Source organism: Passer montanus, unplaced genomic scaffold (assembly GCF_014805655.1).
Source record: "Passer montanus isolate IOZ18808 unplaced genomic scaffold, ASM1480565v1 scaffold3, whole genome shotgun sequence".
NCBI classification, from domain to species: domain Eukaryota; kingdom Metazoa; phylum Chordata; class Aves; order Passeriformes; family Passeridae; genus Passer; species Passer montanus.
In genome coordinates this window covers 5975947-5991068 of record NW_024367707.1, presented here as the reverse complement: position 1 = coordinate 5991068, position 15122 = coordinate 5975947, and the positions used below count along the sequence as shown (strand labels likewise).

The 15122-nt window shown below is 40.5% G+C and overlaps 2 protein-coding genes across 7 annotated transcripts in view; one reads left to right on the top strand and one right to left on the bottom strand.

The window, feature by feature from the left end:
- The first annotated feature begins 45 nt into the window (after positions 1-45).
- On the top strand, positions 46-12977 carry PDHA1 (pyruvate dehydrogenase E1 subunit alpha 1). 2 transcript variants are annotated; one of them, XM_039714057.1, is made up of 12 exons: positions 46-229; positions 1447-1461; positions 2815-2883; positions 4212-4385; positions 4999-5125; positions 7782-7873; positions 8243-8335; positions 9566-9721; positions 9911-9982; positions 10920-10987; positions 11837-11945; positions 12520-12977. In XM_039714057.1, the coding sequence occupies exons 1-12, from the start codon at positions 164-166 to the stop codon at positions 12682-12684; spliced, it is 1206 nt and encodes a 401-aa protein (XP_039569991.1). In that variant the 5' UTR covers positions 46-163; the 3' UTR covers positions 12685-12977. The 2 variants fall into 2 exon arrangements, with proteins under 2 accessions (XP_039569991.1, XP_039569992.1); XM_039714058.1 differs by lacking the exon at positions 1447-1461.
- A 126-nt stretch (positions 12978-13103) lies between these two features.
- Positions 13104-15122, bottom strand: part of MAP3K15 (mitogen-activated protein kinase kinase kinase 15) — an 82089-nt gene continuing 80070 nt past the window's right edge. For all 5 annotated transcript variants that reach the window (XM_039714056.1, XM_039714052.1, XM_039714053.1 and 2 more), the window contains 4 exons: positions 14531-14643; positions 14269-14366; positions 14090-14166; positions 13104-13591 (listed from right to left, as the gene is read on the bottom strand). In XM_039714056.1, coding sequence (XP_039569990.1) covers positions 13477-13591; positions 14090-14166; positions 14269-14366; positions 14531-14643 — 403 coding nt within the window. In that variant the 3' untranslated portion in view covers positions 13104-13476. The remainder of the gene's footprint in view (positions 13592-14089; positions 14167-14268; positions 14367-14530; positions 14644-15122) is intronic.

The following is a 15122-nucleotide window of genomic DNA, read 5'->3' as shown; positions in this document are numbered from 1 at the left end:
CGGCGCCCAGCAGGGGGCGGTGCCCGGGCCGCCGCCGCAGCGCAGGCCCGCGCATGCGCAGTGCGGGGGACGCAGGACAGGCGGCGGTCGCGGCCGAGGCGGCGGCGGCTGAAGGAGAGCCGCGGACGGGGCCCCGCGGCAGCGCTGCCACCCTTCCCGCTCCATGCGCAAGATGCTGCTGGCCGCGCTCTCCCGATTGCTGCAGGGCCCGGCGGCCGCCGGCAGGACGGTGAGTGCGGCCGCCGAGCGCGGGCGGTGCCGGCCCCGCCGGGAGCGGAGCGGTGCGGGAGGGGCGCAGCTCCGGGAACAGCCCGGGAGACGCGGCGGGAGCTGCCCGGGAGCGTGGGTCCGGCAGCAGAGGAGAAAAACTGATGAACAATTAAAGAAAAAAAAAATGACACCTTGGTTTTTCTTTCCCCCGCTCTGCGTGGCGATGCCCAGTGACAGTAAAATGGTCGCTTTTTAAGCCCATAATGGCGCAGGGCCGTGGTCGGTGTTGTTCGTGCGCGCTTGGAGCGCTCAGGTCAGCTCTGAGGGAGCTGCTCGGCCCCGGGGAGTTCAGCGTCTGACTGCGCTGCCTCACCTCCCTGTGCTCAGCCAACAGCCCCTCGCAACTCCTGCACGAGTTTTGTTTGTTATTTTTTTTGTTATTAGTGTGAGTCATTTGTTGTATTTTATCTTTGTTGTGTGAAAAATCGTGCTTCTACCACTTCATGCTGCTTATTCCCCCGTAATGACTGTGGCCATGAGGAAAAATTAACCTTGCTGAAAAAAACTTGTTGGCAAGACCAGAGTTAAAAGGTACTTTTAGGTAACTGGAAATCAGGTGCCTTTTTGCCATGGAGAGCAGATGTGTTGCTGCACCCCCGTTCTGAGGCAGCTCTCTCATCCAAGGCTTTCACTGCTTGTGGATGGCTGGATCCATCAGAAAAACACAGGGCAGAAAATTTACTGGAAGCTCTTGCTATCTGTCTTTGGGCTGCATATCTAGGAGTATTTCCTACCTCAAAAAGAGAACCTCTAGATTAAATTTCGCAAATATGTGTGCCTAAAATATGTCCCTTACTATGAGTACTTGGCCTGCTCTGGAGATAACTGTATTCTCCTGGAATGCCAAAGTAAATTTGGTTCCGATATTTCAATAAAGATTTTTGGATCCTAGTGCTTACCAAATATGTAAATATTTGTCTTGAATTGTTTCTATGCCTCTGTAGTGCAGGCATAAATTACCAAATAGATAGAGGTAGACTTAATCCATAAAGCAGTATCTCATATATGCCTTGAGCATTTTCAGAGTGTACAGATGGATTTTCGTGTATAGAAACTACCACTTGTAGTGTTCTGTTCTAATTGGATAATAATTTGCTGACTTCTCCTCCCCTTGTTATTTGATACAGCTACTTACTTTTCTTCCTTTTTTTTTCCTTCCAAATGCTGCAAACCTAGGGAGCTGTTAGCGAGGTAAGGCCTCAGTCAGTCTTGTCAAGGTTTACTTTTGATAGATGTACTGCCCACATATCAGGGCTTTTGCTCAGACTCCTCAGTGTGCTTTTATGTCCTGTTCAGGGCAGGGAGTTTAACCAGGTGGCCTAAAGTCATCCTTCCCAACCTGGCCATTCTGTGATACTGTGAATCCAAACTGTGGGTTTCCTTCCAGCACTAGAAGTAAAATAGCTTTTCTTCATCAATAATACTGATGCATTGTGGTAAATAGTGTAGAAACTAGGTTTTAATTAAAACTTCTAAATAGATAACCTGATAACAGGGCAGGGTGAATCTGACTGATATGCAACAGAGCAGGTAACCAGGATGGATTGAGAATTTTCTCCCAAGCTTCACACGTGTCAGTCAGACCTCTTTTGGAGATGGTGACCTGAACATTCTCAAAATTTTGGTGGAATCTACCTTCAGCTAAATGTATGTGGATTCCCTGGCTGAAGAAGCTTTTGTGTAACTTAATTAGCAGTACAGTCTTGCCACTAAAGATGTAGTGTTCTTTTACACTGTGGCCACAGTGCATGCATGGACACGGGCCCATTCTGTCTGACGCTGCAGTGAAACTTGCTAAAGTCATCTAAAATCACCACCATTCATTAGTCAATACCCTGTGTTCCTTCTTTAAGACCAGTAACATATTTTTAAACATCATTCCTATCTGTCCCCTACCATGCCACCCTTTCTGTTGTTCTGTGTTTCTTGTATCCTCAGGAACCTTCTGTGTTTCCACGTTTTTAGAGTAGCCATAGTAGTGGCCATGCTGTTACTGAAATGATGCTGTCTCTCTCCATTGCTATGGCTTTGAATTCCCCCAATTTCTCTTCCTATTGAAAATAAAAAGTGAGAGTTGTTTATATTTCAGATATCTGCTGGATTCCTTTTGTTTGGTTGGTTTTGGGTTTTTTTTGTTCTATCAAGTCAAAATTCCAGTTAGCACAGAGAGTCAGCAGTCAAAGTCTGCATTGGCTGTCTCTCCTTATATTGTCAGCCTGGCATGTGAAGGGATAAACAATAATTTTTGTGGTTTTGATGCTCTTTGTTGTCAAAAGTTTTGAAACTTACTGGGTGTATTTTAGATAATCAAGGGTATTACCAGTTTAAAATATTTTTTTCTAATCTTAGTTTTAAATAATGTGTTTTAAAGGACTGCATACAGAATAAAAGTTCCCTAGTCTTATGAGATATGCCACTGCTGAGTCTAATTTATAAGTTATTTCAGTTTGGGAGTACTCTTAGAAATTACTTGAAAAGTCACATATTTTACTTGATAATTACATTTAAACATTGCTCATGCTTTGTTTTTGTCTTTTTTTTAAGGCCTCTCGAGTGATGGTAGCATCACGTAACTACGGAGACTTCGCAAGTGAAGCTACGTTTGACATTAAGGTGAAGAAGAACACTTAATACTGGCATTCTTTGTAAGCATTTGTTAGAGCAGATCTTAACCTGATGGACTGGTCCCCATCTCTTTTTCAGTTAGAAAATATGGTTTGAATTTCCAGGACCAAACCCCTCACTATCTGACCTGATTTCTAAGTGCAGCTGGAAATACTGTGTTTGCAGTGGGTGGTAACATTACTTGTTTCTTAAGAATGTGAAGCTATGATGTTTTGCAGCTGTTATATTACAATGCAGCTGTGAGAACAGAGTTTATATTTTAGCAAGGAGCTAAAGAACTTGTTCTGTTCTGTTGTTTTCTTAATGCTTTTCAAACAATTAGGTGTTTGTAGTCTATCCCAAAGATGCAGCTGGTTGAAGTCTGTGTGGGTTTTTGAGGAAAAAATATGGCTGCTCAGAAAATGGGTGTTATATTCTGTCAGTTTTCCAGTCTGGCTGGGTCTTAGGAAAAAGTGCTGTTTCTGTTGGCAGTAGGTTTTGTGCTGGTGTTTCATTCGGGAATTGATGAAAAAAAATCTGAAAGAAATAATTTGGGTTGTTTTCTACTCTCTCCCTGTTTGGCTGTGCCTGTGAAGTATGAAAATTGTTTCAGGTGGAAGGGAAGGAATATATGTTTAAATGAAAAGTCTTTTTTGAGTAGATACAAGGTTTAATATTTGATCCTGTGTTCATAACAAGACTCCAGAGTTTCTGTTCTGTGAACTTTGAAGCAGAGTTGTCTTGAGCAGTGTGCCCAGATGTTATATCCAATTCATCTGGGTGTCAGTGGATTTGCTCTGGACTGACTTTCGCTTTGATATAACTCTTGTTAACCTATATAGAAGTATTTTGGCCATTTAATCTGCACTGACAGAGTAATCTGTTTAGTTTCTTCCACTGAACTTCCTGTTTATTTATACAGAGGTAGCAGAGGTGAGGGCCAGTCTTAGGGCCAGATCTTACAAACAGAGCAAACTCTTGATCTTTCTTATCTCTTCACTAAGCCTCTGTAGCTCTTACCAAGTATTTGGCATGCAACAGCCATGGAAGTGCACTTGCCATATTTCCAGAGGACTTTAGTTCATCTTTTGCTTGTAGGAATAATGAGGCTTTATTTTCTGAGTAGAAATCTGTCTTTATTAAAAGTAAGGGGTTTATTTTCTTGAATTTTGAAATGGTGCACAGTTGTCCTGACCTATGAGTTCAGGTTTTGCTGGCTTTCTTTTTTAGAAGGGATTGCACTCTCAATTTGAAAATGGCAGATATTAAAAAATTAAGTAATACTTGTAAATAGGAGGAATGATTTCCAGGAAGTAACGACTTGTTGAACCTTGCAGCAATGTGACCTCCATCGGCTGGAGCAAGGGCCGGGCACCACGGCAGTGATGACTCGAGAGGAGGGGCTGCAGTACTACAAGACCATGCAGACCATCCGGCGCATGGAGCTCAAGTCTGACCAGCTCTACAAGCAGAAGATCATTCGTGGCTTCTGCCACTTATATGATGGTCAAGTAAGAACTTTTGGCCAGGAGGTTTTATATTGCCTTACCTTATTTAATTCAGGAGAATGTAGAACTGAGTGTCTGTGTACATTGTGAGAGAAGGAGAGGAATGGGGAGGAAGGAGGGGGAGAGACACAAAGACATGGAAGGGCACAGTGCAGCTAAAGATCAGCTGAATGTGAGGAATGAGCACATTTGAAGGCCTTCATTTTCCCCCTCAAGTTTCATTTATGGCTTTTGTTTCTGTATCTCATGGATCATGTGCCCACTAAAAAGCAACAACCAGGAGAAGAAACTTCATGGACTTACTGAAACTTTGCTGTCTGTCCATTATGCCCTGATGTTTTTGAATTGTGGGGGAGAAATTCTTCAGATATTTGCAGATTCTGGTTCCTCTCCCATGTGCCTTTCCTAGTCAGTCAGGTTGGAATTTAGAGCCCAAGGCTGTTGAAGCTCCAGGCCTGTTACCAACTCTTGGTATTTAAGTCAGTCTCCTGTATACCTGTGCTCTTCCTGTGACCTGCCAGCATTTGATGTGTGTGGGATGAGCAGTGTGGCACGGTGCTGTCTGTGGGAGCTGTGTGTTTTCCTCACTGCTGAACGTCCTTGTCCTGTGTACCAGGAGGCTTGCTGTGTGGGCATTGAGGCTGCCATAAAGCCCACAGACCATGTGATAACAGCGTACAGAGCCCACGGCTTCACCTACACCCGAGGGGTGCCCGTCCGGGAGATTCTCGCGGAGCTTACAGGTGTGTGCTCGGCGAGCGAGGATCACTTGCTGCTGTGCTCCTGTCTGAGTTCTTTTCTCAAATTCAAAGTGATGTTGATGCACAAAGTATACTGGGCCTTCAGAAGCAGTTTAGTGACACAGCAGAATGGATCAGTTGTTTCAGTTTTATGAAGCAGTGATTTTTACTGTGAAAATTAACAAATAAGGAATATTTAAGTGCTCGTACTTCTAAAGCACAAATTCATAAGATTTTTCTGGATACCATGTGCTGTATTCATTGTGCTGCAGCAGCTTTGAACTTGCTGATGGTAGGCATCTGCTCTCAGTGGGACATGGCATTATCCTCCCTACAAGACAGACCTGGCTTTTCAGACTATGCTGATGAACTCTTAGGAAGACTGGTAAACTTTGCCTGTGATGATAAACTGAATGATTTGGGAAAATGCGATTGTAACAAAAATATTAAATGACAATCAAGACAGATATTTTGCAGAAAGGAGAGATGGCTGTCCACAGTAGGGTTTGAGGACAGAGCAGGGAAGAGAGGACCAGCCTGATTAACTCTTATGAGATCTGTGAGCAGATGCAAGGAGCTTGAAGGTCTTCATGCATCACTGGTATAATAAAGACCTGATCTAGGAATCTGCATGATTGAATTGTTAGTATAGTCTGTGAGCAGATGCAAGGAGCTTGAAGGCCTTCATGCATCCACTGGTATAATAAAGACTTGATCTAGGAATCTGCATGCTTGAAATGTTAGTATAGGAAAGCCTGTTTGGGGGTTAGATAAGTGGTGTGATTTTATAAACTAAGAGCTGTGCATGCTAAGAATGCATATGTGTAATGTGCACAAAAGCCCACAATCCAGTGGTGACTGATTTGCCAAGTGTCACTGGATACTGTAAGTCAGAAAATAAATGGAAAGATTGTCATGACTGAAGCCAACTATGGGCCCTGAAATTACAAATATGAGTCATAATGTAGTGGGAATCTTTTACATTTCATGAGACACAATTTTCTCTAACATTATACTTGACTTTACTGGGGCTCTTTCAATTGGGAAGGAGTGGCTGTGGTAAAGAGACTGCTACTCCAGAAAATGACACTTGGGGAAAATTCTTTGAACTGCTGCTAGAGCCCATTCTTGCAACGAAAGATCTTGACTACAAATGCCAAACTGAAAGACAGCATGAGTTACAATGACAGAATTAAAAAAATCTTTGAAGGAGAAGGAAGCAGAGTCACTCAAAATAAAACCAGTAGAGAAGATTCTATAGGAAACAAGCTATAGAAAAGGAGAATTTTTTTCAGGACAATTTTCAGGAGAATTGACAAACTACATGAGAAATGAGTTTGTGTTCTAAGAAAAGTAGAAAATGTAGCAAAAAGTAACACTGGTTAATCAGGAATTGTTAAATACATTCTAAAATACAAGAAGGGAGTGTACAAAAAGTGAAAGGAGCTTACTAAAGCTAAATTGCACTTATTCATAGAAGTATTTTTCTTAAAATTAGACTTTTTTTCCTTTGGTCCTAGCTGGCAAAATCTGTAACAGCTCCCACAAAACCAATTAACCAATTCATAAACATAGGAAAGGTATGAGAAATATCAATAATAAAAATGATCCACTATAAAGTAAGAGAGAAGTACAAATTTCAGAAAGAGACTTACTTCTAAAATAAACACTAAGGCAAATGTAAAAATGTAAATGTAAAAAATGTAAAATTTAAATGTAAAATAAAGAGACTTACTTCTAAAATAAACACTAAGGCAAATGTAAAAATGTAAATGTAAATATAAAATGTAAATGTAAAAAATGTGAAAATGTAAAATTTAAATGTAAAAAAACCAACCAGGCAAGCTGTGCTTATTAGAAGTAAAATACAAATCTTCTATGGATAGTAACAAGACAGATAAGAATAGGAGATGGAATGGGCTGATGAGAAATTCTGTGTTCTATTTAAATGTAAAAAAACCAACCAGGCAAGCTGTGCTTATTAGAAGTAAAATACAATCTTCTATGAATAGTAAAAAGACAGATAAGAATAGAAGATGAAATGGGCTGATGAGAAATTCTGTGTTCCTAGATGGGCTCATCATTTAAATAGGGTTTGTTGTGATGCTTCATGGATCTGGTTATCTTCAAACTACACCTTGAATAGAGCTGGGCTGGGTGACTAATGTTTATATTGGGGTGCAATGGGGAGCTGGTAGGTGTTGGGGTTTTTTTAGTGGTGATTTTTACATGTGGTTATTGTCAAAGGGAAGACAAGTCTAAATTATTGCAACTAATTTGGAACATTATTCTTACTTTTCTTGCAGAAGCCAAAAGTAATAATATACTTCTTGCAGATTACTAATGGGCCTTTGTCTATAAAAAATCACCTCATATTTATCTGAAAGTGCTTTTTTATAGTAGGATACTGAAACTTTCTTGGTTTTGAAATTTCTTAATCTCATTTCCAGAATTATGCTTTCATTATTGTTCTCTCTTTTACCCCCTTATTTGTTTTCTGAGATGTTTAACTGTAAATTTGTATGGGAGAGGCCATCATGTCCTAACTCCACAAAGATCATGGTCTTAGTGTTATTACCTTTTAGGAACTGAATTAGATGTTTCCCTTTGTATAGTATTTTTCCTCCAAAAAAGAAATTGCTTGTTTTGCATGTTTCAGGTCGAAAAGGAGGATGTGCAAAGGGAAAAGGAGGTTCAATGCATATGTATACCAAAAACTTCTACGGTGGCAACGGTATTGTTGGTGCTCAGGTATATACATTACTTCTGTTTTAAAGAACAAGTTGAATTTCCCTCGTGTCCTGTTGCCTCTCAGTGTTTCCTCTCAGTTTTTGTGGTGTGTGAGCTTGTATGCAGATACCATTGATCCATGGCTGGTATGTCTTATTCTGGTGTTCTCACCATTTTGTAAACTGTAGCAAAAATAATTCAAATTGAGAATACTGTTCATGTTTGTATTTTGGCTGCAGTAACATTTGTAACAAAGGGAAGTGGGTGGGTTACAGCTTGTTTGTTGAGCAGGTCTGTAACAGCCTAAATGTCTCCTTAAAGTTCTCAGGCTGCCTATCTTCAACTCCTTTAAATGTTGTTCTAAAATGTTTTGTCCTGTACTCTTGGCAGGTTCCTCTTGGAGCTGGAATTGCTCTGGCCTGTAAATACTTTGCTAAAAATGAAATCTGCGTGGCCTTGTATGGGGATGGTGCAGCCAATCAGGTAAAGCAGCGTGGCTGGGGGGAATCAATTTTCCTTCTGTGCTCTGTGAGCTCTGCCTTTACTCCAAGGGGTGGAAGAGCACATTTTGCCCTCCCTGTGTACCTGCAACCCAGGAAGTGTTGATGAACTCCATGGAGGTGGCCAGGCATGTTGCAGATTGTGGACATGGCCACCTCTTATTTGAGTTGTCTCAGGTGTTTGAGCAGGGATGTGTTCCAACAACTGTGTAGTCCTCAGAGGGGTGATTCAGGTGAACAGTTAAGAAGTTAATTGCTAAGTGCTCTTTATATATCAGGAATGTACCAGTGTCTGCAGTGTTTTATCATATTTTGGACCTGTGTAAACATCTGTCCTTCCTCACCCCTGTTTTGAGCTTGGGCCTTGTAGCTGTAGTGGAGGGAAAGCTTTTTGGCTCCTTCTGTTCTGGAACACAGGGAGTGAATGAGGCTAATGGTTAATTTTGTGAATGGCACACGAGTCTTGGGAGGAGGGTTTTCCAGTTATTCTTTACATTCTTTCCAGTTGTGCACAGCTCACCTAAGTGTGACACCCTGAACTGTCTGTGCTGTAAGGAGAGCTCTGAAGGATGGTAGTGAAGATGACAGTGCTGCTGGATAGGGAGAGATGTGTAAATCAGGTTTCTGAAGACTGAGAAGAGGACAGAGCATTCTGGCAGAGCCAGTTCCTATTGATATTCCAGCCAGGATATTCCAGCCAGTCTTTTCGTGTTATCAGCTGAGATAGTAAGCCAGATGAGCAGTTGGTGATTTGGAGTGTACCACTGACAATTTCACACTTTCAAAGCACAGGTGGAGATCTCAGTTCATGGTTTTCCCTGAATTTGACTCAAAGCCATCAAGGCTGACTGCAGTCACTGCAGTCAAACTTAACTTTGCTGTAGCAGCATCCTGCCAAGTTAATTTGTCGAGGGTTTTTTTATGACTGTTGCTGTTTTATGACTGTTGCTGAAATGCCTGAATTAAAGTAGAAGGTTTTGTGGTACCCTAACACAGATACTGATTCAGGCTTAAAAATTAACTGCTGGTTGAGACAAAAGTTACCTTATATAGTGTAGCTTCTCTTTTATTCCTTTTGAGCTGTAGCAAATGGCTGATTTCAGATCACTTTTAGTATTAAAATTTCTAGACCTCTGCAGCTGAAGGATTTTCAGTAGAGCCTAATGCTTGAAGGCTGAGCTCCCTGATGAGATATAACTGAATTTTCTTCCAGGGCCAGATATTTGAAACATACAACATGGCTGCCTTATGGAAGTTGCCTTGTATTTTTATCTGTGAGAACAATCGGTATGGAATGGGAACATCTGTTGAAAGAGCTGCAGCCAGCACTGACTACTACAAAAGAGGATATTTCATTCCAGGTCTCAGAGTGAGTACAGCTTTTTTTTTTGAGGGGGAATGTGTGTGCACATACCTACACTACACATACCCAGGTATTTCTTTTATTTCTACATATATTTACTTGAAGCTGAATTCTGTTCCACTTGTGGAAATACTGAGATTGGAAGTTTGGAGGCTGGGATGTTTTTTGCCTTAACGTGTCTTTTCTCATTTCCAGGTGGATGGCATGGATATTCTCTGTGTCAGAGAAGCAGTTAAGTTCGCAGCCGAGTACTGTAGATCTGGAAAAGTAAGTCTGTAATTTGCATTCCTTCTCCATGCATGGAATTCTTGCAAGCTATTGCTGCATAAGTAGTTCCTCAGTTTTTATTAACCAAACACTTATTATTTATACTGTCATTTTCCCCCCATTTCTACCACAATTACATTCTGTTGTGAAAGGTGTTATGACTGTCAGTTGTGATCTTTGTGTTCAGTTAGGGGAAGCATCAAGGAAGGTAGTAATCATTCTATATTTACAAGAAATGAAAAGTGAAATAAAGGTTTTGTGAGTCAATATTAGTGTCTGTCACCCAAATACAGTAACACTGGTTTTGAAGATTTTCAGTACTTGAAATAATGAAGGCTCTGTGAGGTAATGTGAAATATTCTGAGTAATGATGGAAGGAAGGTTTTTATTAACCAAACACTTATTATTTATACTGTCATTTTCCCCCCATTTCTACCACAATTACATTCTGTTGTGAAAGGTGTTATGACTGTCAGGCAGTTGTGATCTTTGTCTTCAGTTAGGGGAAGCATCAAGGAAGGTAGTAATCATTCTATATTTACAAGAAATGAAAAGTGAAATAAAGGTTTTGTGAGTCAATATTAGTGTCTGTCACCCAAATACAGTAACACTGGTTTTGAAGATTTTCAGTACTTGAAATAATGAAGGCTCTGTGAGGTAATGTGAAATATTCTGAGTAATGATGGAAGGAAGGAAATTGTAAAGCTGCTCAATGAGAACATGAAAATGCTTACAATATCAGCACATGCTTTCATTTCAAAATAGGTTTCATTTTACTGTATGAAACTATGTGCTAATATTATGTAAATTAAACTTAGAAAAACTTGTTGAATAAAAATAATTTATCACTGGTGGAATTCAGCTCAAGCAAATAGTTGCTGCTGTAACAAGTTGGTCACTCATGGTGGCAACATTTAGTATTTCTGTTCATTTCAAGGGTCCTCTTGTGATGGAGTTACAGACATATCGTTACCATGGCCACAGTATGAGTGACCCTGGAATAAGGTACTGTCACATTCTTTCTTCTTTATTTTCACTGAAAAGAAGTACTGGTGGTCAAATTCTAAGAGATTAAACTGTGAAATTCAGTGTTTAAATCAGATGTCAGATGCATTTAAAGGTTATGGTGAAATTGCTATGAGCAGCCTGCTCACTCATCTCATTGCTCAGCTGATAATCTGTAGCCATGTAACACACTTGTTTTAATGCAGAATTAAAAGATGTGGGTTTAGAACAAGCACAAAGCCAGTTAAACTCCTGTGCTCTCTATTAATGAATTCTGCTTTCATTGTGGCCTTATGGTGTGTCCTAATGATGGTTTGGCTGAATAGCATCATGCTTTTCTGGGATTTTAAAAGTATTTAAATCCTGTAAGGTAAAATTACAGGAACAGTTTGGACTGCCCAGATGAGTAGAACACATCCGAGAAGTACAAACATCCAAGTGCTAGAGAGATTTGGGCATTGCTGATCAAGCTGAATGTGTCAGCATGAAGTAGAGGTGTATCCCAGCTCTTCACTGGAAACTTGCAGTGACTTGCAAGCATGTGCACCTCCTGCAGCCCCCTCTGCAGGGGGGAAGGGTTAGGAGGAAATAAGGCCCTCCAGGATAACTGGAGGTCTCAGGCTGGGATTGCTCCCCCTTCCCTTGAGTCTGGAGCTACTTCTGCTCAGTTGGTATTTCCAGATCTCTCTCTGGAGGCCTCTGGCTCTTGCTGTGCCATCCTTTGGGCAAGGAATGTTCTGTGTTGTCACTGCATCCCTGACAATTCTTTGGACTGTTTTTCTAGACCTGAGCTGTGTCCAGAACCTCACTCTGCTCCAGGGTTCATATCTTTGCCTGTCTTGTTCCTAGCTATCGTACTAGAGAAGAAATTCAAGAAGTGAGGAGCAAAAGTGATCCCATTACTTTGCTGAAGGACAGAATGGTCAACAACAACCTTGCTAGTGTTGAAGAATTAAAGGTATGGTTTTAGTTGCTATGTAAGGAAGCTCTTACATAGCAGTCACCCACTGATGATCTCCAGAAAGCACATCACTGGGCAGCATGCAATGCTTTCTTTAAAGTTTGCTTTAACATCACTTTTATAGGTGAAGGTGAAGTTTTGTTGCAGACCAGCTCCTGAAGTTGTGTTCTGCTGGAAAGGCTGTTTGCTTTTGTGTGCTAAGTAAGGCTGGGGGGTGTAATTTGCTAATAGATAGAAATCAAAATTACCTGGCCTTTCTTGACTCACCAGGAAGGGGGTGAGTCTTGGAAAGGGAAATGACCAAATGTGAAGAATCCTAGTGAAGGAGTGAGGAACTCTCTAGCCCTGAGGAGCCCTCTAGGCACAGTGGAGTCATGTTCCTTGGTCAGTAAGGTACCAGTGCTACCCAAAATCATGCAGTTTAGTAGGGAAGGAGTTTTAAAACATTTTAAATTTCATATTTCTAGTCATTGTTAACTAATTCTGACTGTTACTTTATCATAGCATTTACGTTCAAAATCATGATGCTTTTTCTGAGCTGTCTTCTAATAAGCATGCATTTCTGGTTTAGGAAATTGATGTGGCAGTAAGGAAGGAGATTGAGGAAGCTGCTCAGTTTGCTACTACTGACCCAGAGCCTCCCCTGGAAGAGCTGGGTTACCACATCTACTTCAATGAGCCACCCTTTGAAGTGCGTGGCCCAAACCAGTGGATAAAGTACAAGTCTGTCAGCTAAAGGCCTTTTTATAGGTGTAACTTATTCTTATGAATAAGTGAATGCATTTACAGGAACTATAATAAACAACTCTTAAGCTTATTTAAGAGCTCTTTCAAAAGAGGAAATGCGTAAGGAAATCCATCTGAGTATGGAATTTCTTAAACATGCTGAATGTTTCAGAAGAAGCTAAGTCGAGAGAGAGTGGTTTATTTAAAGTGCTATATATTTGCTTTACTGACTTTCTTTGGATCACTGTATGTATTACATACAGTGTAAAAAGAAAAATAAAAATTAAACTTTACCAACCTTTATCTAATGGTCTGTTTTGTTTCATGAACTCTTTCCCAGAAACCCCACCAAAAATATAATTTACATGCTCTAGTTTTGCTGCAGAAAAGTCACGAATAGAAGACATCAGACCAGGCTTTTCTCAGCAGTTCAGTGAGAGTAGCTTTAATAGAAAAAGCTGTATAAATCCATCTATAATGAGTTGACATGCTCTAGCATATCCCCTCCCTGCTCAAACCATCAGCCAGCAGAAGTAACACATTTTAAGTTCACAGTTTTCACAGTGCTGAAGCCAATTCAGGTGGGTTTTTTCTCTGCTAATGTTTTGTATTACATCGACAGGCATCGTATGCTTTAGTCTTGTCATAAATAACTTACATGCATTGACACTGACTTAAAAGCTGTTACTATTCACTGTGTATTGCACTGATGGTCAAACAAGCTACATAACTGTGCAAAACCTGCAAGGCCACTGTACATATAAATATATACATCAAACAGGTTAAGTGCTGGGAATGTATTTCATTTGCTTATTCCCATTTGGTGTTCTTGCAAAGCATTGACCTGCACTGAGGTCTTGCCAGATGTTTGTCGGTGGTTTAGGATTGCATTCCAGATTCTGCAGCGAAGACCACCCCTGCAGGAAGGGAAATGGAGAACAGTTAGGGAGAGCTCCCTCCTCTCCATTGCCTTAAACTGAGCAAGAAGTAAAAAAAAAAAAATATCCCAAAAGGATAGACCAGTCATGACAGTACATAGCAAACAAAGTTGTTTTATAGTTATAGCTAAAACTTCTTCCAGGTCAGCCAGGGGTTAACAGAATGATGAGAAAAGGACCTGAATCATGGGGTAGGAAAAATAAATTCTTTATGCCTGTTTCACATATGATTACATCATCATGAAGGGTGCAAAAAAGGGTCCCAACCTTGATAAATGCCAAAGCAGATAGCTTGAAGTATCCTCGGTGTAGTTGTGTCAGTTAAGATGTGAAAAATTTTATCAGAAAATCTGAGAGGAAACTGATGGCAGTTGCCCCTGAACTGTCACTGACCTATTTGAATAGCCAAACTCTAAAGGTTTTTAACAAAATACATTAATTAAGGTCTTAACAATAAACTAAAAAGTATTTTCTTACCGCAGCTGAAGATACCACAAGTCATCTTTGGTGATATCATTAAGGACAGCACTTAGTGTGTAATCTTCTTCAGCAAACTAAAAGACAAATTTATTTATAAGTAAATAGTCCTTCTTTGAAACCAAACTGCTAATTATGATTAAAATTATGGGGTTTTTTTAATGTGATTTTGTTTTTACCCTCTTAATGGTATCCAGATCTGCTCCTTGCTGTTTCAGCCAGTTCATGAGCTCAGGGTCTGCATTCTCTCTAAAAGTTGCTGCAGACCGCTGGGAATCTTTAACAGAAAACAAAGGTTAATACACCTCAAAACTAGGGCAAAAGTGGTTGTTTTCAGGTAACTGAAACTTAAGCTGTATGGTTTTGCATCCTTTCAACAAACATATGATCTCATGTTTTTGTGTAACTGCAGTATCTTAATTCTGCAATATCTCCTCATACCTTTGGGTTTGAGTTTTAATTGAAGCAATTGTAATTCCTGAGTCTTCTGCTCCAAAGATTGTCGTAACAGGGTCTGATACTCTTTCTCCTTCTGAATGAGATTTTCCAAAAGCCTTGTAGCATATAAGAAAGATCAAACACAACTACACTGAGTATAAATCCAACTGAAAAAAAATATCATTTTTAATGAGTACCACAGGACAGAGGCTTTTGTGAAGGGTACTGTCATAAGTAACACCTCTAATGGCTTAGAGATTTCATTTTGGTTGTCTGAGACTCAGGGGTGCCACTTGAAGGCTTTCACCTGCAGAATTTAGTAAATAGCTCATAAATTCTGTTCCTACTGTTTTGCAGCCTTCCAGGGCAGAGTTGCTGCCTTTATACTGTAATTTACTACTGAACAATGTAACACTGATGTTTTACCAGGGGCTTTCTGATCACAGATTTACATCACACACATAAAGAAGAATGGGAAGCTCAGCTTTTAACAGCTGGTAGCACCCTACACATGTAACCCATGACAAACAGGGCAGGGCTCTGCTGAGCTCTGCTGGTGCTACTCAGTGGCCAGCATGTCCCATCAGCCAGGACA